At 45.2% G+C, this 25716-nt stretch overlaps 1 protein-coding gene across 1 annotated transcript in view; it reads left to right on the forward strand.

Annotated features, from left to right (window-relative positions):
• The window catches only part of SEMA5B (semaphorin 5B), a gene marked incomplete in the record, with an annotated part of 415784 nt that overhangs the window by 235034 nt on the left and 155034 nt on the right, over positions 1 to 25716 (forward strand). The window contains 1 exon segment of the mRNA XM_030209426.1: positions 15551 to 15732. Coding sequence (XP_030065286.1) covers positions 15551 to 15732 — 182 coding nt within the window.

The raw sequence follows: 25716 nt of genomic DNA on the forward strand, positions 1-25716 counted from the left end.
TCCAACCATGAGCACTAATAAGTGGATAGTAAGCATGAGGTTGCCTCATACAGCAAAAAGAGTCAATCCTAGAAAAATTCATATCACCAGAGGTCATGCATGGATCTTGACATATGCATAATGACCTGGAAGTATGGGAAGCAATTTATATATCCATTACCCCACTTGGAGCTTAGTCAAACCTACAGAAAGACATGCAACGTAAGTAAGCCTACACCAGAGTTAAACAATTGCATAGCTGGTTGATACTAACAGAGTTTACATCTACATTATGATATCTTAGCCCGTACTAGGGTTTGATGTTACCCTTGTATCTGAGCAAGATCAACTTCAATTTTAAATTACCTAAACAGAAATAACAGGGAAACTCTTAGAAAAACAATTAGAACAATAAAGGAAATAATAGGAAAATAAAATAAAACCTTTTCAATATCTAGATAGGATTACTGCTAAACTGAAAATAGAACAAAATATGAATTTATAATGTCCATAAATAGCAACAGTAATTCTCAAATTAAGTATCAGTTCTAAATTCTCTTTCATCGATCATGGTTGAGGCGGTGGAAGCGCTGAAGAATCTGGACGGAGATTTGGAAGATCTAACAGGGCTGGATATTCAGGCTGGCCTGCTGAAGGAAGTGGTCGGTCTTGAGATGGTTAGGCTGGTAACATCTGGTTTTGCGGCTGAGTAAACACGTATATCTTTCACATGTGGTCCAGTAGTTTGCAAGGTGTAAAGATTATTGCCACAACCTTGGGGGATCTAACATCATTTGGACCTGGATAGATCTTGAAGACATATTTGTGGTGTACAAAGTTGAATCTTTCCATGTCTTTATTCTACCATCAACTTAAAATTAAATAAAAAATAAAAAAATTGGAATTGGGATTTGCATAATATATCCCCACTTCTGGCTTGCATAATGTGCGAGACAGATTGGTAATTTTTAGAAAGACATGATCAAATAACAATGGTAAAGTATATGGAACAAAAGAGAAAAACAATTAAAATTTAGAGATGATGGTAAATGTTCAATTATTGATGTATGGAGGGCAATCGCCAATAGATATGGATTCTTCACCTACGATGACTACCATTCACCAAGGGTTGAGCCCTCAGCTGCAGGAGGCCAGCAGGACTTACGAGTTAGATGATTCAGAAAGAAGGGTAGCTTAGGAAATAGTCATAATCAAAGCAGAAGACTAATGTGCAGAAATTTAAAACTCATAACTAGTCCAGGTGATGGAAGTATCTTCTGGAATCACGGTCGCTGTCTGTTGTAATAGAGAGGTTCTTGAAAAGATGAGTCTGCAATAATATTATTTAAGAGCATAACCAAGAAGGTCTAAATTAAGGACATCATTTGAACAAAAGAAAATTCTCATTGGAGGAGGTGGCACTTTTTTTCTTGCCAGAGGTCAGTTGTAGCAGAAGTATCAAACTGGAATAGAGGCGGTAGATCAGGAATTGAATATGCCATCTTCACTCATCCTACAGGACTTAATAAATAGAGGTGATATAAGAAGTAATATCAAGTGGTCAAATCTCAGCATAGGACCATTAAAAAGAATAGATTATAGAATGCAATAGTTAGTTTCTTTGCGCATCAGTAGGTGGAGCATAGTGTCAATATATAATATATAATATCAGAAATTACCAGTAGGAATAATAATAAAAAATTGTTCTCTGTATATTACATGTGGCTGGCACAGGAAGTCGGCAGAGTCTGAGGAAACATTGTGGTCAGAGTCTGTTCCAGGAAAATGCAGCCCTTAACATGATATTTTAAAAGATAGAGAAAAGCCAAAATCAGAAATGTAAAAACTATATATTTCTATGAAGCCTTCTCACGTGACCTTTACAAGGTTTAAATAGGTCAAATGAGAAGGACAATAACCTATAGTTCTCTGTAATAGTTCACAGCCAATTTGGAAAATAAGAATTATATTAACTTTTAATTTGATCATTTCTATGCTTTCACAATTTTGGGCCCTAAATTATGACAGCATATCAAGATTCCCATTCAGAGGGATAGCTAAAGATAAGCTTATATATTCCCAGGAATCAATTTACAATTTAGAGTATATTTTAAATTACAGAGTATAGGCAGCTTTATAAGCAGCAAACAAGTATAAGCATTTCTTTAAACATTTTAGTAAAATTCAAAAAAATCAAGGATATAATAACAATTTTTATTAATGCAATAAATGCATAAATTGACCAGAAAGAAAGATTAGTATGATATGTTCATATAATCCCACATTCTAAATTGAATTCTAAACAAAGAGTAGCAAGGATAACACAGAATCATAGAAAAATCCATCTGGTTATTAAAAATTTGAAACACGTAATGAATTCCTGTATCATATACTGAGTTCAAAGCATTTGTAAAGATGAACTTTAGAGAAAATAAGAACTATAAGGGTTAATCTCTATACAATAAAACTTTAAGAGGCAGGGAAGGAATTTTGAAAGTAGTAGATAAGACGTGAAAAGAAAAATTAGAGAGCCAAGAAGTGAACATCAGCACTAGTTATTTTATTTTAAACAACGTTACAAAGAAACAGTGTTGTAGATGGCACATAATATAGAACCTTTTCATAGTAAATATCTGGAATAATTATGCAAGTTTCAAAGAACACATACACATACAAATTAAAACTAAAAAGTGCTCGTATTTCTAGTGAAAGCAATTTATCAGAAATCAAAAACAATCAGGTATTTAATATCATGTCACAAATTAAACAAATATCGTTTAAATGAAACAATATACTATCCTGGGAAAAAACACTCTTGAGATTTACTACCACTGCAGTTGATAGGCAATCTCTCAGAGTAACCTTAAAGCACTAATTTAAAACTAAAGAAATGATTCCCTAATAAATAGCTGGTTCAATATATGCTATTTATCACAGGACACACAGGAACATACAGACATAAAATTAAAACTGTAACTTAATCTTGATACGTAGAAAACTTAAAGCTCAGAAGAGGAAGCAAGATATCTATGTGCACGATTAAGAAATTGTTTAGGGTTTCAAAAAAAAAAAAATATGAAAATAAATATTCCAGTAGCCAATCACAAGTCACAGCATACAGACAGAAAAGGAAAGGAAAATCACACTCATACACATACAAAGTCTTAATCCTAAATTTGATAAAATAAAATATTTAAATTAGGGCTAATCCAACATGCCATGAGAGTATACAACGGAAGCTTAATAGTAACACATACAATAAATGAAAAGATACTCACAATTCATGCAATGTAATTTCCAGCGTAGAAAATCAATTGAGAAAGAGAACAGTTGGCGGGATCACTACGCCCTTCCGAACTCTCGGTATAGGGAGGTCAACCGTAAAAATAGGTTGGTTTCGGAAGGAAAGTCCTTACCAGAGATCTGAATAGATGTCAGATCACCAGTATCTGGTGTTGAGTGCGGAGAGGAAGATATGATATAACGGGTAGTGAACAACATCATCCAATATGTATAATAACGGGATCTAGTGAGCAAGTGGTCTACAAATAAATTTCAAACCTGTAATTTCCTATAGAAAATGAACTAGATTAGTAATATATATATTGACCAGACCTAGAACCTGGTACAAGGTTAGTGATTCAAAAAGCAGCTTCAAAGATAGCAGGGAAACCTAGAAATGATAATGTGTTAACAGTTTACAAAAACAGGCGATGATTATCCTGATAGTAGAACATACAGAGACATAACACATTCATACTCACGCATCTACTAATGTACTCCAACATAGAGACCCAAAATAAAAATTACTAATTAGCGGAAAGCTCAACGCTTTGACCGCAAGTGACATTAGGAGAAAGCAAGACAAAAACTGTAAACAGAAATATGCCTAGAGAGACAGTACAAAAGTAAATAAATACGTAGTGTCAGCTATTATATATTTATACTACTCTATCCCAAATTAATAAATATTACTCCCCAGAGTGTGCTTCTAAAGGCGTAAAAAAAAACCCGGTTTCCCAGCCTACCAAGAACTATCCCGTATACATGGCAGAGCCCCCAAAAAGGGACATTGCAAACACTCCCAAAAAGGACTCAAGAAACCAGCGAATAAGGTGTCATGAGTCGAAGAGCAGCGGTCCAATGAGTTTCCGCTGATTAGAGAACTTCTCGTGTACGATTGAACTTCTCGTGTGCGACTAATCACCCCAAAGGACCTGTAGTTTGAGAACTTCTCGTGTACAACAACCCACTCAGAAATTTGTGGTTAGGGAACATCGCGTATACAACTAACCATGCTAAAAATTTGAAAAGTTAGGGAACATCCCGTATACGACTAACTATCCAATAATATTGAATGCCCAAGTCAACCTGTATACAATCGCAACGAAAGTCGTTAGACGTCTCTTTATTAACCCCGCGGTCATCTATACAAGTAACTCATAGGTGGGCAATAGTGCCGAAACCGCAGGCCACTCCGAAAAATGGAATGGAAGTCTGCTCAAAATCTAATAAATGAGATACCGTCATCCATTGAAGGGGCACCTTCGATGGATGTAAGTCTCAGACATCAGTATCAAAATTATAGCATGACACTAGTAGAAGGAAATTAAATAAATAAAAATTAAGAAATAAAGGGAAAAAGGAAAAAGAAATAAGAAATATAGTCTGTTCCTAAAGAGAATCTCTGAAGCCTAATCCAGAAGTAGCAAGCAAGAAATTATTTTAAAGGAAAAAACATGTAAGCTCTTCTGGTAAGGCACCTTAACTTTACCGTGTATACTAAGGCTGCCACACAGCAAACTATGGAAGCTTGGAGGTGGTAGAGCGGAACAGGAAGGAAGCTAGGGCAAGCAGTACAAACTCAGTCATGCAAGACGAACAAAGCTGAAAAAGACTGAGAAATACTTAAACTTGTAGGACAGTTTTGACATACGTAGCTTAGTGTTAAAGATTATAGATGGGCAGCGGACCAGCACTGCCATCATAGAAGTAAAAGTTATGAAAATTTGAGCACAAATATTTTTACAAGAAAGAGTCTGTAGCTAGCATGCTCTGGAAATCACGCTATACCCCTGTGTTATTGAACACAAGCACAATATGATAGCATTTAAATATAACAATAACAGTTGCTTCTCAACAATATAACCAAAATATGCAACAGTCTTCCAAAAATACTACCAGTTAAGCATTCAGCAAGAAATACATGCGTACTAATCATACCAAGGTAAATATAACATTATAGTGGAACATTAAGACATATATCTGTACAGGGCAAAAAAAAGTAACATCTGTAGGAATTGAGTAATACCATTTAAAGTACAAAAACCAGGATCATGAAGCATAAATCATGGGGGGCCACGTAAATGAACTATCAGCATAATACCAAAAACAGATTAAAGAAGCATTGTAACGTAATCACAGGAAGCCATACTCGGACAAAGAAGGAGAAAGCCGGTTTTCAAAGGGGTAAGTTATGTATGTTTGAAGGAATGATATCTTTTTAACACTTTGTAAGCACAATGAAGTCTATCAGGCTGTCAGTAGCAGCGCAAAAATAAAGAAACCTGTCTCGGGTTTAAAATCATGACTCAAAGACGGAGTGAGAAAGCATTAGAGTATCTATTGTTTAAGGGAGGTCTCTTGCTGTAGTATAATTATACAAGGGGTAGAGGGGCGGGAGGGGGATGGGACACGGGAAAAGCATAGGGAAATTTGGTGGGAGGTGTAGTCTGAGTCATTGTCTTCTGGATATGTGTTGGGTAGAAGGGATCGTAGGATTAGATTGGTTCATTTGGGTAGGCTTGCTTGAACAGATGGGTTTTTAGTGAAGGGTAGATAGTCGCTGATTGATCGGATGGGTCTGGGGAGGGCATTCCATTCAGTGCCAGCACCTATGCAGGTACCAATATGAATATCAGGGTGTTTGGTGGTCCCTGAAAGTTATTCGGGTACATCTGATATTCAGAATTGTACCTGGATAGCTAAGTAGGCATGCAGTAGTTAGGACTCCAGTTTCATCCTGTTCAAACTTCTTCTACTAACCTATAAATGTACTCACTCTGCTGCTCCCCAGTATCTCTCCACACTCGTCCTTCCCTACACCCCTTCCCGTGCACTCCGCTCCATGGATAAATCCTTCTTATCTGTTCCCTTCTCCACTACTGCCAACTCCAGACTTCGCGCCTTCTGTCTCGCTGCACCCTACGCCTGGAATAAACTTCCTGAGCCCCTACGTCTTGCCCCATCCTTGGCCACCTTTAAATCTAGACTGAAAGCCCACCTCTTTAACATTGCTTTTGACTCGTAACCACTTGTGACCACTCGCCTCCACCTACCCTCCTCTCTTCCTTCTCGTTCACATTAATTGATTTGATTTGCTTACTTTATTTATTTTTTGTCTATTAGATTGTAAGCTCTTTGAGCAGGGACTGTCTTTCTTCTATGTTTGTGCAGCGCTGCGTACGCCTTGTAGCGCTATAGAAATGCTAAATAGTAGTAGTAGTAGGACTAGAAGCAAGCAAAACACAGCGAAGGTAACACAACAGGTGATGCGACATTGTCCGTATGCGCTCCAGTTTTGTTACCTCCGTGACTAGGTGTGTTGTTTTAAGACGTCATAGAGCGCTGGGAAGTTATACATGTCTGCTCTACAGGGACTTCTGAGGCAGGCCTTTGTGGCTGAAACACGATTCGTGTTGAGTCCATTACATCTTTTGAATAAAACTACTGAGTCCTTTGGCTGTTTTGCATTGACATCATCTGTTGTGTCACCTTCGCTGTGTTTTGCTTACTTGCTTGACCTGTGCAAAGGTTTTTTGTTCTTACATGGTTTAGGACTACACCATCCCCAGAGTTCTATATATGGCATCTAGAGATACGTGCATAAATCAGCACACATAGCCAATTTGTGCTTGTAACTTAATTGAGTAACGAACCAATCAGCACTGTTAATTGGATGTTAAGCAATTATCAGCATTAATTGGGACTAATTAGAATTTACATGCACTACCTGCTAAGCATATTCTATAAAGTAATCTGTGTAAATTCTAGCACATTGATCTCAAAAGGGGACATGGCCATGGGAGGAGCATGGCGGGTCATGAGCGTTCCTAAAACTTTACGCGCAGTGTTATAGTAAAACCTGATCTGTGCTTAGGCATTGGCATTTCCACCAGGTTTTATTTGGTGGAAATGGCCGTGGCTACATTTATTCGCAGGGACGGGCACTAGACATATTCTATAAACTGGGCCTAACTTTAGGCAGAGTTTATAGAATATCGCTAAACACATTTTTTTGTACATCAATTTTTTTTTAGGCATTATGGGGTCCTTTTAACAAGTTGTGGTAAAAAGGGGCCTGTGGTAGCAGGGGCCATTTTTGCCGCGAGCCAGGGCCCTTTTTACTGCAGCGGGTAAAAAGCCCCTAAAAAAGATATGGCCATGCAGTAAGATTATTCTTACCACATGGCTATGTGGGGAAGAGCACTTCCTGCCACCCATTGAGGTAAGGGCTCCTGCTGTATCCTGGCAGTAACCAGAAATGTCACGTGCTCAAGGCGGAACTACTGCCGGTGACTGCGTTGGGCCAGCGGTAGTTCCAGGTTGCCATGCGGCAACCCTTTAGTAAAAGGGCCCCTATATATAGAATTTGGTCCCATATGTGTTCTAACATGCCTGGTTAGCTGCCTGGGCACTGACACTGAATATCTGTGATGCACGGATTACTTCGGAGTCCACCTCAGCTCTGACCCCTGACCTCCCTGGCACTAGTATGGGATTTGTATTGCAAACCGTATGAGGACAGACTTGCCAACCTGAGGAAAGGAGAAACAGGGGTGACATGATACAGACGTTCAAATATTGGAAAGACATTAATCCACAAACAAACCTTTTCCGGAGACGGGAAGTTGGTAGAACTAGAGGACATGAATTGAGGTTGAAGGGGGGGGCAGACTCAGGACTAATGTCAGGAAGTATTTTTTGACAGAGAGGGTGCTGGATACGTGGAATGCCCTCCCGCGGGAGGTGGTGGTGAAAACGGTAATGGAATTGAAACATGCGTGGAATCCTGTTTAGAAGGAATGGATCCAAGGAATCTTAGCAGAAATTGGGTGACAACACCGGTAATTGGGAAGCAAAACCAGTGCTGGGCAGACTTCCACGGTCTATGCCCTGATTCAGCTGCGTGGTAAAAGAAAGTTTATCTTGTTGGGCAGACTGGATGGACTGTACATGGCTTTATTTGCTGTCATTTAATATGTTACTATGTTACTAACTGGATAGCGCCACAGCATTCAGTGCTAATATTTAGCGGCATTACATAAGTACATAAGTAATGCCACACTGGGAAAAGACCAAGAGTCCATCGAGCCCAGCATCCTGTCCACGACAGCGGCCAATCCAGGCCAAGGGCACCTGGTGAGCTTCCCAAACGTACAAACATTCTATACAATCAAGCCATTGTGACATCACTAATGAGGTTGGCTCTTATTGGTGGAATGAGCCACTATGACATCACAATAGGTTAAATCACTGCTCTATGTAATAAAAGTGAGCCAAGTAGAGGACATAAGTACATAAGTAATGCCACACTGGGAAAAGACCAAGGGTCCATCGAGCCCAGCATCCTGTCCACGACAGCGGCCAATCCAGGCAAGGGCACCTGGCGAGCTTCCCAAACGTACAAACATTCTATACAATCAAGCCATTGTGACATCACTAATGAGGTTGGCTCTTATTGGTGGAATGAGCCACTATGACATCACAATAGGTTAAATCACTGCTCTATGTAATAAAAGTGAGCCAAGTAGAGGACATAAGTACATAAGTAATGCCACACTGGGAAAAGACCAAGGGTCCATCGAGCCCAGCATCCTGTCCCCGACAGCAGCCAATCCAGGCCAAGGGCACCTGGCGAGCTTCCCAAACGTACAAACATTCTATATATGTTATTCCTGGAATTGTGGATTTTTCTCTCCTGCCTGGTTAAATCCTTTTGAATACTGGGTCCATTTTTGTTTCCCTTCTTTGATCTTCAGACTGCAAAATTAAATATGCATTTCATACCGATCTCTATCTTTTTATTTCCGTGAACTTTGTCAGTGATGGTCCAATGGTTTTTGAAATAAACAAGGAAGACCTTCGCTATTAACTATGTCTCTCCTTCTGTGGAGCGATTTTATCACTTGCTTTATTGCATGATTCCAGTTAGGAACTAGGCACACAATTAAACTGTGCTCATTAATCACACTCAGATCAAACTTATCTGAGAACCAAAATGCTTTTGTGGACCTAAATTTAATAAAAACATGGTAGCGGAGAGCCTTGACTGCTTAATTTAAATCTGATTTAAAACATAAAAAAAAAGGTCTGACTACAGCATGAAGTTCATAAAGGTGTCTGAAATTACTCTGTGGTTGATGCTGCTCCTTAAAGAGAGATGTATCTGACCTTTGACATCTGTCAGGTTAGTAATCTATTGTGAGAAATCATGGGGCAACATCGTTACACAGAATTTCAATCCAAAGCCTGATGCAGCCGCATCTTACAATTACTACTACTACTTATCATTTCTGTAGCGCTACTAGATGTACGTAGCGCTGTACACTGGACATAAAAGAGACAGTCGCTGCTCGACAGAGCTTACAATCTAATTAGGGCAGACAAACAGGACCAGTGGCGTAGCGAGGGCAGCTGACACCCAGGGCGGGTCGCCGATGCGCACCCCCCCCCCCTCCAGAACGCACCACCCCCTCTGGAATGCACCCCCCCTTCTGGAGCGCATACTTACTTCGAAAGCGGGGCGGGAGGGCCGAACCGCCCCGATTGCATGTCGCTGGGAGCTGCGTCGGCTCCGCTGGTTCCCTGCTCTCTCTGCCCCAGAACAGGAAGTAACCTGTTCCGGGGCAGAGAGAGCAGGGAAGCAGCGAAGCCGACACCCCCCCAGCGGCGTGCACCTGGGGAGGACCGCCCCACCCTTCCTATGCCAGTGAACAGGACAAATAAGGGATAAGGGAATTACTGAGGTGGGAATGATAAAACATGGGTACTGAACAAGTGAGTAAGGGTTAGGAGTTAAAAGCAGCATCAAAAAGGTGGGCTTTTAGCCTAGATTTGAAGATGGCCAGAGGTGGAGCTTGACGTACCGGCTCAGGAAGTCTACATAAGTAAGTAAGTATTGCCACACTGGGACAGACCAAAGGTCCATCAAGCCCAGCATCCTGTTTCCAACAGTGGCCAATCCAGGTCACAAATACCTGGCAAGATCCCAAAAAAGCTCAATACATTTTATGCTGCTTATCCCAGAAATAAGGAGTCCTTTTCCCCCCAAGTCATTTTAATAATGGTCTATGGAAAAGCATATGGTGCAGCAAGATAAAAGGAACGGAGTCTGGAGTTAGCGGTGGAGGAGAAGGGTGCAGATAAGAGCGATTTACCCAGGTAATGGAGTTCCCGGGGAGGAGCGTAGGGAGAGATGAGAGTGGAGAGGTATTGAGGAGCTGCAGAGTGAATGCACTTATAGGTCAATAAGAGGAGTTTGAACTGTATGCGGAAAAGGATAGGTAGGCAGTGAAGTGACTTGAGGAGAGGGTTAATAAGAGCATAACGACACTGGCGGAATATAATTCATTTAGCAGAATTTTAAACAGATTGAAGGGGAGAGAGATGGCTAAGTGGGAGACCTGTGAGAAGCAAGTTGCAATAGTCACCAAGCAACAATAGAGGCGAATATTCTGTCTTACAATAGATGAAGTAATATGGTAGCTCTGTTAGTCCACTTTAAAGCTTAAACAAACCCAAAATGGTATACAAGATGATACCATTTTTATTGGGCTAATTTAATCTTTGACTAGCTGTCGAGGACCAGAATCTTCTTCCTGAGGTCAAGACAGTATGAGCAAAAGATGACAGAATATAAAAGTAAAGCATAAAAGCATTGCAATGACAGCCTCAAAGAGAACAGTGGTGTGTGTGGGGGGGGGGGGGGGGGGGGTGATAACAGGGACAGACTGATAGGTGAGAAGAAGGTGACAAGAAAACAGAATGATTTTATGGTTTATAATGTGACAGAACACCCAGGTCTCTTTTAAGTCCTGTCTTGGTGGTGCCAAAATATTTTATCATCTTGGCTTCGAAGGTTTTACGTTCCTGGATTATTTTTAAATGCCCCCCTTAGTATTCTGCTCTGGTCCTGAAGTTACTCTTCTAACAAGAGACCAGGCTGGTGGACACGAGAATACCATTAAAGAAGGACTGCTCTCTTAAACTATTATTTGATGAAGTACTGTTAGTGTGAGTGGAGGAGTGGCCTAGTAGTTAGGGTGGTGGACTTTGGTCCTGAGGAACTGAGTTCAATTCCCACTTCAGGCACAGGCAGCTCCTTGTGACTCTGGGCAAGTCACTTAACCCTCCATTGCCCCACGTAAGCCGCATTCAGCCTGCCATGAGTGGGAAAGCGCAGGGTACAAATGTAACAAAAATAAAATAGATACTATTGGAGATTCTACATGGAATGTTGCTACTATTGGAGATTCTACATTGAATGTTGCTATTCCACTAACAACATTCCATGTAGAAGGCTGTGCAGGCTTCTGTTTCTGTGAGTCTGACGTGCAGGACGTCAGACTCACAGAAGCAGAAGCCTGCGCAGCCACATCGGTGATCTGCAAGGGCTGACTTCTACATGGAATGTTGGAATAGCAACATTCCATGTAGAATCTCAAATAGTAGCAACAGTGGAGGAGTGGCCTAGTGGTTAGGGTGGTGGACTTTGGTCCTGAGGAACTGAGTTCAATTCCTGGCACAGGCAGCTCCTTGTGACTCTGGGCAAGTCACTTAACCCTCCATCGCCTGCCGCATCAAGCCTGCCATGAGTGGGAAAGTGCGGGGTACAAATGTAACAAAAAAAAAAAAATTATAGATTTTTTGAATTTTTGGAGGGCTCTCAGAGTATTAACTCACCCTATAACATGAGAATTTGCCCAACATCTGTGCATCTCATTGGGTGGTTGAGCATCTCAATCATAGAGCCTCTCCGTGGTTTTTTATTCTTTTTTTGTTTTAATACGTGTTCCCTTCACGAAAACCACAATAGTGCTCAAACACTTCAAAAGATATATTAAAAGTAACAGTCCAACAAGTATCTCTCGTGCCACTATCCCTCTTACAAAGTTTTTTTTGACTAATGCATAGTTCATATATTCAGGAGGCACTGTAAAGAATGTTTAAATTCACTTAGCTTATCGTGAGCTTCTTCGATAATTCTATTAAATCCCATCCACCATATAAGTGGATCCAATATGGGTTATTTCCAATGATTATATTCCACCACAAGCGCAACACCAAGGTGAAAATCTTCACACCCCGGTTGGGCTATACTGCTGTCTTCAAAACATCAAGAGTCCAACACTGCAGGGTTTCGTTGAAAAACTTCCTCAGGAACTCCAAATGTTTACAACTGTTGAAACGTGGAACAAAAATCAGTCCCTCTCTCTTTTCAAAAGTCCTGAAGTTAGCCAGGCTGCCTCCCGCAGTTTTCGCTGAGCCCGGATACTCAATGCCGGGCTATTTACGGTGACCAGCTTTGAATATCTGATTCATTTTTGTCCGGGTTTCAACTGAACCGGCCAAGTCAATATGCCAGGATTAAAATTTGACAACATACCTGATGCTTCGTTTCCTGGGCGAGCAGGCTGCCCTGAAAAGACAAGTGCTAACCACCAACTCCGTAGAGCACCTGAGGTGGTCGTCTTTGGCGATGCTGGCTGCTGGTCAGTGGTGTACCAAGGGGTGGGGGCGGTCCGCCCCGGGTGTACGCCGCTGGGGGGTGCTGCGGCACGCGCCTGCTCCTCCGAGTTTGCTAAACTTCGTTCGTTCGCTGCAGCTCCCTCTGCCCCGGAACAGGTTACTTCCTGTTCCGGGGCAGAGGGAGCTGCAGCGAACCAACGAAGTTTAGCGAACTCGGAGGAGCAGGCACGCGCCGCTGCACCCCCCCCCCAGTGGCGTGCACCCAGGGGGGGGGTCATTTCGCTCGAGGGGGAGGTGTCATCTAGCGTGGGGGGGGGGGGGCGCATCGGCGCTCCGCCCCGGGTGCCATCCAGGCCAGGAACGCCACTGCTGCTGGTCTTCTCCTCTGCGGCTGCTTCGTGTCTGGAGAGTGCTGCTTGTTGACGGGGCCCTGTTTCCTCTTTGGTACTAACTTACTATCCGTACCCTCATCAAAAGAAACTGTATGATGTGATACCCACGAGCGAGCCTTCTCAGGAGTAGCCCCTAAACTCTGGAACTTACTCCCAGAGGGGCTTCGTCTAACTCAATACAGCTTCTACCTCAGGAAGCAGGTGAATGCCTGGCTTTTCTCACAAGCCTATAGTACATGTGGTGACTGACTATACACTCACTCTGCACCCGGACTAGCTTGCTGCACATCCTGTAACTCAGGGGCGTATCTACGTGGGGCCACTGGGGCCTGGGCCCCCGCAGATTTCGCCCTGGACCCCCCTACCATCGACCCTCTCCACCTCCCCCTCTCTCCCGCACGCCCGCCACCAACCCATCGCCGATCTTTGCTGGCGGGGGACCCCAAGCCCACCGCCAGCCGAAGTCCTCTCTTCCGTGCAGGATGCAAGTTGCAACGCTTCCTGTTCTTCTGAGTCTGACGTCCTGCACGTACAACGTGCAGGACGTCAGACTCAGAATTTGGAACTCAGTCTGACGTCCTGCGCGTTGTACGTGCAGGACCTCAGACTCAGAAGAACGGGAAGCATTGCAACTTGCAGCCTGCATGGAAGAGAGGACCTCGGCTGGCGGGGGGTTGGGGTCCCCCGCCAGCAAAGGTAAGTGACAGCAGCGGGGGGAGGGTTGGCGGCGGCGGGAGGGGGTGGAGAGTGTCATTGGTGGCGAGGGGGGGTCTGGCATTGGCGGGGGGGGTCTGGAAATGGCGGGGGGGGGGGATCGGTGGTGCCAGGGGGGGGCTAAAATGTGCCCCCGCCCTCTGGCTCTGGCCCCTCCTACCGCCAGAGTCCAGATACGCCCCTGCTGTAACTTGGACCAGTTTCTCATATCTTGCTTAGCTGTACAAAGATTTTGCCTTGAGTTTAGCCATCCATCTACTTATCTCAGTTGACTCTCTGTACTACCCATCTTGTCTCCATCTATACATCTGCACTTGGCTCCTCAGCTACACAGAAAATGATTAGCATCATACCTATGCTATTTGAATGTTCTATCGCTTGCTTATTAGATGTTTCATTGGTATTATACTGACATTGTATTATATCTATGTCATTTGCATATTCTTCCATGCTGTCTATTATGGCATTGTTTGTATTGTACTGGCATCTTATTTCCAAGTTTACCTCATTTATTGTATTTATGTTTATATTTGGTCATTTTACTATTGTTACGTTGTCAACAAAATTATACGTTTTATGTTAAACTGGAGCTGCTGTACACCGCCTTGGGTGAATCTGTTCATAAAGGCGGTTAATAAATCCCAATAAATAAATAAATAAACTTACTTCCCACCGGGAAAACAGAACAAGTTGGACCGCTACAGATCTCTGAACACTAACCACGCTAGCAGCATGTGTCACCTTGACCACAAAGGGGTGCTTTTTACTAAGCCGCGTAAGCGTCTACGCATGCCCAACGTGTGCCATAATGGAGTTACCACGAGGCTCTTGCGGTAATTTCATTTCTGTAACTCGTGGAATGGGCCTCTCTATGGGATCCTTTTACAAAGGCACGCTGAAAAATGGCTTGCGGTAGTACAGGCGCGGGTTTTGGGCTCGCGCCAATCCATTTTTCAGCGCGCCTGTGAAAAAGGCCTTTTTTAAAAATTTTGGCCAAAAACGGACTTGCAGCAAAATGAAAATTGCCGCACGTCCATTTGGGGTCTCAGACCTTACCGCCAGCCATTGACCTAGCCGTAAAGACTCACGCGGTAATGACCTACACGTGCCAAATGCCACTTGGTGTGTGTCTGTTACGCACGCTAGAAAATAAAAATTATTTTTCAGATGCGCGTAGCAGACGTGTGCCAAAACAGACTTCTTGATTTCCAAGCATTTATCCATTAACAATACAGAGAGAGAGTGAGTGGGAGTGACTGAGAGGAGACGGAGCAGACTGGAGTCCCAGTGCAACATCAACTTTTGTTGGCAACCTGAAGTTTGTCCCGCCCTTGTTTAGTCCACAGAGTATAAAGAATCTTAGCAGGGTAACGAGTGAGGGGTTATATAACATCATCATTCAGCCTGTCAGGTACCTGCTTACTGAGTAATTGCATCTTGAAAAATCAGGAAGTCTTAAACCTTGATTAAATAAATAGCTTTTTACGTCCATTGTACAGCAGGCTTTGGTTTGTAAATTAAGAGTTGCTGATTAGCAGCGGCCATTGCCTTTGGGATTTCCGCAGACAAAATCACATTTTCCCCCGGATTATCTCCTTCTGTATGCATGTTCTCTCTGAGCCTCCTCTCCCTTCTGATCTCAGCTGTGCTTGGCAGTTGGATCACTTATCTATAGGTAAATGAGCCTACCGTAATGATGTTTTTCTTTTAATTAGGTGAGGAACCTGACTACAGATGGTGGTTTTGGGTTGTGGTCTCCATGGCAACCATGTGAACACTTTGATGGTGACAGCTCAGGTTCATGTACTTGCAGATCCAGGGCATGTGATAGCCCTCACCCCCGCTGTGGAGGTCGTGGCTGTGAAGGACCCAGGATTGAGATTGCCAATTGCTCAAGGTACGTTTCTGCTCTGCCTTTCCGGACGGGAGAAGTTGGAAGGGAAAAAAAAAACCTGAATAAAGGCTCAGAAAATGAGGGAAATGGAAGGAGATTATCATTGTGAATATCCTGAATACCCAACTGGCTGGGTGTGCCCTGAGGACTGGGATGAGAACCACTACTTTAGGGAGAGGCTAAAAGAAAAAGTAGGAAAAACACCTCTCTACTAATCATTTCTGTAGCGCTACTAGATGTACACAGCAGATACTTTCTCTGTGCCTAGAGAGCTCACAATCTAGGTTTTTGCACCTGGAGCAATGGAGGGTTAAGGGGCCCTAAGCCGCGTAGGCGCCTACGTCTGCCCAACGCACGCCAATTCGGAGTTACCACCCAGCTGTTTTATTTTCTGGCGCACGGCAAAAATCAGGCGGTAACTCCGACTTGATGCACGTAGGCGATTACCGCACAGTTAATGCGAGAGACCTTACCACTACGTCAGTGGCTGACGGTAAGGTCTCAGACTCAAAATGGATGCATGCCAATTTTTATTTTGCCGCACGCCCATTTTTGGCAAAAATCTTTTTAAAAAGGCATTTTTTGCAGGTGCACTGAAAACTGGATCTGCGCGCACCCAAAACCCATGCCTACACTACCGCAAGCCTTTTTTCAGCGCACCTTAGTAAAAGGACCCCTAAGTGACTTGCCCTGAGGTCAAGCTGCAGTGGGAATTGAACCCACTGCACTAACCGTTAGGCTACTCCTCTACTCCTTTGCAGAGAGAGAGCAGTGCATAAGTACGTAAGCATCGCCATGCTGGGACAGACCAAGGGTCCATCGAGCCCAGCACCCTGTCACCGACAGAGGCCAAAAGAACAAGCAATTTGTCCCACCCATCCTAGAAATACTGTATTCCCTCGTCCATTCAATAACATTCTATGGCTTTTTCTCCCAGGAAGCCGTCCAACCCTTTTTTGAAGTCCGCTAAGTTAACCGCCTTAACCACCTTTTCCGGCAGCGAATTCCAGAGTTTAACTACGTGTTGAGTGAAGAAAAATTTCCTCCGATTAATTTTAAATTTACCACACTGCAGCTTCATCGCATGCCCCCTTGTCCTAGTATTTTTGGAAAGCGTAAACAGACGCTCCACATCGACCCGTTCCATTCCACTCATTATCTTATAGATGCCAGTGGAGGTGGGAAAGACCAAAACAGTAGCGGAGTACAGTACAGCTACGTTTCTAACGGGTACAGAGGGCAGGAGTAAAAGCATGAGAGGGAGATGACCAGAGACAAGTGTAGGATAGGGATGTGCAAATCCAAACCTTGAGGACCAGGATCCAATCTGGTTTTCAGAATTACTAAATCATGCAAATTAAGCTGATTAATGAACCATATGTGCAGATCTGACTGAATGTGGACTGGCCACATGGGGCGGATTTGATTTAATTGGCAGATGGGCAGATTACTAGCCTCCCCTCCCCTTACTTACTACTGCCCTGGTGGTTTAGTGACCTCTTCCGCCTTCGGGGCAGGAAAGAGCCTGCCCGGAGCGCTGCCCTGCATGCATCCTTCCTGTTCGTGATCTCGGCACTGATTCAAAATGGCCACCGAGAATTGAAGTGACCTAGCGAGACTTCAACTCTTGGTGGCCATTTTGAATCTGCGCCGAGATCACGAACAGGAAGGATGCATGCAGGGCAGCGCTCCGGGCAAGAAAGAGGGGGCTCTTTCCTGCCCCGAAGAGGTGACTAGACCACCAGGGCAGTAGTAAGGTAAGGGGAGGGGGGTGACGGGGAGGGGGAGTGATGGGGTGTGTGACAAGGGGAGGGGAAAATGTGACCTGGGGCAGAGCGAGGGCATCAAAGTGGGCAGGGTGGGGTGTGAAAGGGGGCGGGTGTGAAAGGGGGCAGGTCATGTGTCCTCCTTTTGGGGGGACAAAATATGGTAACCCTAATTATAATTATTTTGAAATAGGAGCAGTGGCGTAGTAAGGGGGGTGGGAGGTGCGGTCCGCCCCGGGTGTCAGCTCAGGGGGGGGGTGCTCCCTGCCAGCTCTCCCCCCCTCGGTGCATTGACACCCCCCCAGTGCCCACCCTCCTCCGTCCAACCAGCTCCCCCTACCTTTAAAAAAATATCGGAATCCGAAGCGAGGCGCAGCGCCTCGCGCCTGCACGTAAAAGAAATGTGCAGCATCTCATCGGGCCTTCTCTCGCTCTGTCTGTCCCGCCCTTGCGGAAATAGGAAGTTTCATCAGCGGAGGGCGGGACAGACAGAGCGAGGGAAGGCCCGATGAGACGGTGCACATTTCTTTTATGTGCAGGCGCGAGGTGCTGCGCCTTGCTTCGGATTCCGATATTTTTTTAAAGGTAGGGAGCTGGTTGGACGGAAGAGGGTGGGCACTGGGTCGGGGGGGGGGGGGGTATGTCATCATGCTGCACCCGGGGGGGGGGGGGTGCAACGGCGAACCGCCCCGCCCCGGGTGGCAGCCCCCCTCGCTACGCCACTGAATAGGAGATATTGTAGAGCCTGCTGTCATGAAAAGTTTTCCCTTCTACAGTTTTCCTGAGCAGATCTCAAAAATCAATGGCGGGTACGTTCAGAGTCAGAAACTCATTCCTCAGGACTGCAGGAGTATGTTCTGCTGTTCACTTTGTGTTTCACATCTACTCCTGTCTTCTGTCCTTTGCATTTCTGAGCACACTCCTTCTCCTTGCCAAGATCTACTCTCCCCTCCTCCTACCCAAATTCATTGAACCTCTGTCTTTGCACATTTATAGAGAGAGGTAAAAGGGTACGTACGCGTTCGTCTGCTGGTGAAGGTCTGTTACTTCTCATTTCCATGCACCTGTTGTAAATACGCTTGTTTAGAATCCATTTTCCTTCTTTCTTCTCAGTAACTTGGCATTCTTTTCCCCCATTTTAAAATTTTTTAGTTTTGTTACATTTGTACCCCGCGCTTTCCCACTCATGGCAGGCTCAATGCGGCTTACATGGGGCAATGGAGGGTTAAGTGACTTGCGCAGAGTCACAAAGAGCTGCCTGTGCTGGGAATCGAACTCAGTTCCCCAGGACCAAAGTCCACCACCCTAACCACTAGGCCACTCCTCCACTTTGATTGGCAGGCCTGAAAGGTGATATATTGAGTATGATTGCAATTCAAGATGATAGATAGGTTCATTCTTTTACAAAATGTTTTAAGAAAATACTTTAACGTCACATATTTTTATTCACCACACCTGGAAACCAGACTAAAATGAGGCTTTCGACAACAAGTTTTCCATAAACAGCTATATCAATGCTCTCCTATAATTTTATTTTATTTATTTACTAGGAAAGAAGGCCCGTTTCTCAGAGCAATGAAACGGGCGCTAGCTTTTTTTGGGGGGGGGGGGGTGACTCACATTCGGAGAACAGTGGCGATTTTCCTGGGCCGCCCCGTTGCTCGTCGCGGTCGTAGCTGGTTCGTGCGCTGCCGCTGTTAGCGTTGTCGTAGCTCTGTGTGGGTGGCAATTTTCCTGGGCCGCCCTCGACGTCATCGCGTTTTGACGCGAGGGCGGAGCACAGGTACAGTAATAAAACTCACCCTCAACGTTTGCTCCGCCCTCGATGTCATGACGTTTGACGCGAGGGCGGGGCCCGGTGGCTTCACCACCATGAACCTGAAGGAACTGAAGTCAGTGGCTTGGCTTCACTGACGTCAGTGTCCTCAGAACGTTGAGGGTGAGTTTTATTATAGTAGATTAGTTTGTTACATTTGTAGCCCACGTTTTCCCACCTATTTGCAGGCTCAATGTGGCTTACATAGTACCGTAAAGGCGTTCACCAATTCCGATATGAACAAATACAGTAATGTTGTGGTAGAATAAGGTTCGTGTGTACAGACACATTAGGGAATCGTAGAGAGGAACAGAATCGTAGAAAGGAAGAGTTATTATATGTCCATTACGAGCTTTGGTTTCGTTGTGTTGCAGGGTACAGGCGTTTAAGTTGGGTCGGTAGGGTATGCCTTTTTGAATGGGTTAATTTTTAATGATTTCCTGAAGTTTAGGTGATCATAAGTTGTTTTCACGGCTTTTGGTAATGCATTCCATAGTTGTGTGCTTATGTAGGAAAAGCTGGATGCATAGGTTGATTTGTATTTGAGTCCTTTGCAGCTTGGGTAGTGGAGATTTAGGTACGTTCATGTTGATCCTGTTGCGTTTCTGGTTGGCAGGTCTATGAGGTCTGTCACGTATCCCGGGGCTTCGCCGTAGAAAATTTTATGAACCAGGGTGCAGATTTTGAAAGCAATACGTTCTTTTGATTGGAAGCCAGTGCAGCTTTTCTCGGAGGGGTTTGGCGCATTCGAATGTCCTGAGACATCATTGTAGAGTTGTAACCTTACCCCTTGGGGAATTTTGTGCTACTGCGCAATGCAGACTTTGCGCGGGATTCCCCACCTTCGCAGGCTGCGTAGAATTCTGCCTTTCCGGTGCACAATTCTGTGGAGTCTGCCTTTGCAGGCAGAGCGGCACAGATACCGGCAGCCGGAAAGTAACTCCCACTTTACCTTCACACTCACTGGTCCAGCACGTAGGAGAAGAAGCTGCACAGTTGCAGGTCAGGCTTCTTCCTCCTCTGCTGTGACAGTTCTTTTAAGCTGCGTGGCTGTACAGGGGCCTTCGTGGATCAAAGGAACAGTCGGGCCCAGGACGGCAGAGGAGCAGAAAGCAACCCAATGTATGGCTCGGCAGCTCCTCTTCCTCCTCCTATCACGCTGGACCGGTGAGTGTGTGTGCGGGGGAGTGGGGGAGTCTGAAAAAATGTAATTGGAGGGTGGGTTCAGGTAGGGGGGTTGGAATGTGGGTGCAGGGAGGGATCTGGAAAAAAAGGTGGATGCAGTGTGGATGCAGAGAGGGGGGATGGTATGTGGGTGTAGGAAGGGGGCTGGAAAAATGTGGATGAGGTGTGTGTGTGTGTGTGTGCGTGCCTTCTGCTCAGTGTGCTGCTGCGGCTCGGAAAGCGAATAGAATGTTGGGTATTATTAGGAAAGGTATGGAAAACAGGTGTGAGGATGTTATAATGCCGTTATATCCCTCCATGGTGCGACCACACCTTGAGTATTGTGTTCAATTCTGGTCGCCGCATCTCAAGAAAGATATAGTGGAATTGGAAAAGGTGCAGCGAAGGGCGACTAAAATGATAGCGGGGATGGGATGACTTCCCTATGAAGAAAGACTAAGGAGGCTAGGGCTTTTCAGCTTGGAGAAGAGACGGCTGAGGGGAGACATGATAGAGGTATATAAAATAATGAGTGGAATGGAACAGGTGGATATGAAGAGTCTGTTCACGCTTTCCAAAAATACTAGGACTAGGGGGCATGCGATGAAACTACAGTGTAGTAAATTTAAAACAAATCGGAGAAAATGTTTCTTCACCCAACGCATAATTAAACTCTGGAATTAGTTGCCGGAGAACGTGGTGAAGGCGGTTAGCTTAGCAGAGTTTAAAAAGGGGTTAGACGGTTTCCTAAAGAACAAGTCCATAAACCACTACTAAATGGGAAAAATCCACAATTCCAGGAATAACATGTATAGAATGTTTGTACGTTTGGGAAGCTCGCCAGGTGCCCTTGGCCTGGATTGGCCGCTGTCGTGGACAGGATGCTGGGCTCGATGGACCCTTGGTCTTTTCCCAGTGTGGCATTACTTATGTACTTATGACTACATGAAAGTGCATGGGAAACTATGGTGGGGGTGAGATATTTCATGCCTGGGGGAAATGCTAGCCTTTATTATAGGGGAATTCTGCACACACACATTACAAATCAATTTTGCAGAATTTTTTCTTTTTTTTTTGGTACAGAATTCCTCCTGGAGTAAAGCTGTAACAGATGCAGTGGAGTATTGAAATGGTAGCTTCTGCTTTTGTAGTTTGCATTTATTCACATTTTGATGTAACATGTCATGAAGAAGGTTGTAGGTAATACAGGACATATTCTGTCACTCTTCTGCTTCATTCTAGATTGCAGAACCTGAGGGATAGGGACCCACCTCTGTGTATACCTGCTTTTTTTGTTGTTTTTTTTAATGATCGTTGTGTAAGTTTGGATTCCTTAGTATATGTCTCTACTTTTATATTCCCATACTTGGAGAATGTACTATATGTATCGACAGCACATAAATTAGCAAACCTACAGGCTGGTCTTTGGGCTTCTGAGATCTCTTTGGGTCAAATATGGCAGACGGTAATAAAAATAGCAGACGCTGGAGAGCTTTCTGTTCTCCTCTCTCTCATTTCCCTGCTGCCCTTCAAATGCACTTCTTCCATATCTAAATGCGGAAAGACGCTCAAAAATATTCTGGAAGCACAACTAAGAGAGACTGCCAAGAAAAGCAGGGCTGCTGATAGACAGGGTGTCGGGACAATGTCTGAGTTTTAAATTTCTCCCGACTCACAACCGGTCAATCCAAAATATACAGACAGCCTCTGTTGGAAACGTTAGCAGCACGCTTTATAAAAAAAAATTAAAAATGAAAGCGCTCGTTAAATAGGATAAGTGAGGTAAATGAAAGGATCATCATTATCATTCATATGTAAAACCACAGCAAGGAGGTTTTAATGACATCATTGCTTGGTAACATAACAGGGCCTTATTTAGAAAGGTCTTTTCCCTCTGTTTTGCACTTTTGGACATAAAGGAGGTAATGCTATAAGGCGTTGCGTAGATTCAGGCAGAAAGGGGGTCTTTACTAAAGCTTAGGTCAAGTTATCTGCAGCAGGGCCCATAGGCATAAAACGGGCTCTGCTGCAGATAACTCGAGCTAAGCTTTAGTAAAACACCCTCAAAGTTTGCACATAAATGCTGGTATTCAAGACCTTTATGTGCATACTAGTAAAAAAGGCTCGTTTCTGACACAAATGAAACGGGCGCTAGCAAGGTTTTCCTCGGAGTGTGTATGTTTGAGAGAGAGAGTGTGTGTGTGAGAGTGACTGTGTGAGAGAGAGTGAATGTGCAAGTGTGTGTGTGTGACAGAGAGAGAGTGAGACTGGGTGCGAGTGTGTCTGTGAGAGAGAGAGTGTGTGCCAGGGCCCCCCCCCCTCCCAGTTCCAGGGTCCCCCCCTCCCTCCCGCCCTCTGAGTTCCAGGGTCGTCGTCCCCCCTCCCTCCCTCCCTCCGAGTTCCAGGGTTGTCCCCTCCCTGCTTCCCTCCAAGTTTCAGGGTCCCCTCCCTCCCCTGCATTATGCTCTCTCCCCTGCGTTCATCCATATGCAGGCAACGTCCTTTGTGCCCTGCCCCCTCCATCCATCCATGTGCAGCATCTCTCCCCTTCCCCCTCCACCTCCCTCCAAATTCCAGGCCCCCCTCCCCCCTCCGAGTTCCAGTGTCCCCTCCCTCCCATTTCCAGGGTCCCCCCTCCCTCTGTCCCTCCGTCCCTCCCTCCCAGTTCCAGGGTCCCATGGAACTGGGAGGGAGGGGGGACAGAGAACGTTGGAGGAGTGACGTCAGCAGGTGGTTACGATCCCAGTGACAAACCTTGGAACGTTGGAGGAGAACGTTGGAGGAGTGATGTCAGCAGGTGGTTACGATCCCAGTGAGACACATTGGAATGTTGGAGGAGCAAATTATTATATTAGATGTGAACACTTAAGCGCATCTGAACAATAATTGTGCTGCGTATTAGGCACCTGTTTTTGCAGGTGTGCATTCACATGGGAGGGGTCTGGGCGGAGCTGCACCTATATACATAACTTATAGAATATTACCAGTTGAGCGTGCATCTCCTCAGTCTGGGCACAAGAATTTACACCAGCTCTTTGGCTGGCTTAAATGCTCACTCCTAAACATATATTCCTTAAACTACATAAGGCACCTAAAACACCTCTCACACGACCTTACCTAACACCTTTCCATCTGAATTCCTCTTTCACCTCAGCTTATGATTGACTGGTTTTTTTTTTCTTTTCAAATCATGTAACGACGTTTTCATTTCCATACTCTGTAAGCCACATCGAGCCTGCAAAAAGGTGGGAAAATGTGGGGTACAAATGCAATAAATAAATATCTGCATATATACCTAGTTATCTTAATGTTCAATAAAGGATGGTAGGCACTTATATTCCTTTTGTAGAATAGGCTATTAATAGGCACCCCTTTTGTAGAATTTCCTTCAAAATGTGTTGAGTAACCCATGGAAAGTTAGAGCCTAGCAAGAAGTAACCCAGACCAGAGCTTCACAAAATGTTTGGTTGTGTGGACCCTTTATTAACCTCCAAAATGTTCAGAGACCTCAAGTTCATCTCCATCGCCCTTCCAGCCCTTCAGTTCCAAAACTGTCCCCATTAGCCCATTATCTCTCTTCCCCCTCCTGTCTCTCTTATGTCCCTCTATCCCTCCCCCCAACCAGTCCCCACTAGTCTCTCACTCTCTCCCTCCAGTCAGTCCTCGCCTGTCTTTCTCTTCCCCCAATCAATCTCTGTCTTCCCCCCCACCCCAAGCCAGTCTCTCTCGTTCTGCCTCCTGCCAGTCCCCACCAGCCTCTCCTTCCTTCTCCCTCCAGCCAGTCCCCGCCACCCTGCCTTCCCCCCCCCCCCCCCCCCCCATCCACTAGCCAGTTTGCAGCAGTCTCTGCTCTCCCCGGCCAGACCACAGCAGTCAGTTTTCCTCCATTGGGATCTCACTCTCTCCTCACCTGTTGATTCTGCACTCGTCTGAATTCACACTCCCGCAACTGCTACTACTGCTCCCACTCCCACTTCTGCTTCTGATATACATAGTAACATAGTAGATGACGGCAGAAAAAGACCTGCACGGTCCATCCAGTCTGCCCAACAAGATAACTCATATTTGCTGCTTTTGTGTATACCCTACTTGATTTGTACCTATGCTGTTCAGGGCACAGACCGTATAAGTCTGCCCAGCACTATCCCCCGCCTCCCAACCACCAGCCCCACCTCCCAACCACCAGCTCTGGCACAGGCACAGACCGTATAAGTCTGCACAGCACTATCCCCGGCCTCCAACCACCAGCCCCGCCTCCCAACCACCGGCTCTGGCACAGACTGTACAAGTCTGTCCAGCACTATCCCCGCCTCCCAACCACCAGTCCCGCTTCCCACCACCGGCTCTGGTACACACCGTATAAGTCTGCCCAGCACTATCCCTGCCTCCCACCACCAGCTGCCCAGCACTATCCCCACCTCCCAACCACCGGCTCTGGCACAGACCGTACAAGTCTGTCCAGCACTATCCCCGCCTCCCAACCACCCGTCCCGCTGCCCACCACCAGCTCTGGCACAGACCGTATAAGTCTGCCCAGCACTATCCCCGCCTCCCAACCACCAGCCCCACCTCCCGATCTTGACTAAGCTCCTGAAGTTCCATTCCTTCGGCACAGGATTCCTTTATGCTTATCCCACGCATGTTTGAATTCCGTTACCGTTTTCATTTCCACCACCTCCCGCGGGAGGGCATTCCAAGCATCCACTACTCTCTCCGTGAAAAAATACTTCCTGACATTTTTCTTGTGTCTGCCCCCCTTCAATCTCATTCATGTCCTCTCGTTCATCATCCATCTCCAACCTCCCCCCCCCCCCTTCAAAACTCTGCTCCTTCCATCCCCTGTGCTGCTAGTGCTTCTACCACCATCTGTACAGCCACTCCTTATCCACCTCTGCAACAGCCTCTGTATTGTGCTTGCATGAGTTATAGCAGCATGAAAAACACTTTTCCTCTGTGTTCTGCAGGCCCTCTATAATGGTCTCATGGACCTCCAGGTATATATGGACATACGCTGGAAACCACTGATCTAGATCATCCACACATTGAACCCTCACTAACTGTACACATATTGCCTTTTTATTATTGATCATAAACTTCTCAACGCATCAGGGCATTGTTGTAAACAGAGGCAGTCAGCTGGATTTCCCAAATTCCAATGGTTGCCGTATGTGAGGTCCCGAAACTATGTACCACCTAAAATATTTGAATTGGCTCACTCTGTTTTGTGACCCATCAGTTTCC

The sequence above is a fragment of the Microcaecilia unicolor genome, chromosome 7 (genome assembly GCF_901765095.1).
Source record: "Microcaecilia unicolor chromosome 7, aMicUni1.1, whole genome shotgun sequence".
NCBI classification, from domain to species: domain Eukaryota; kingdom Metazoa; phylum Chordata; class Amphibia; order Gymnophiona; family Siphonopidae; genus Microcaecilia; species Microcaecilia unicolor.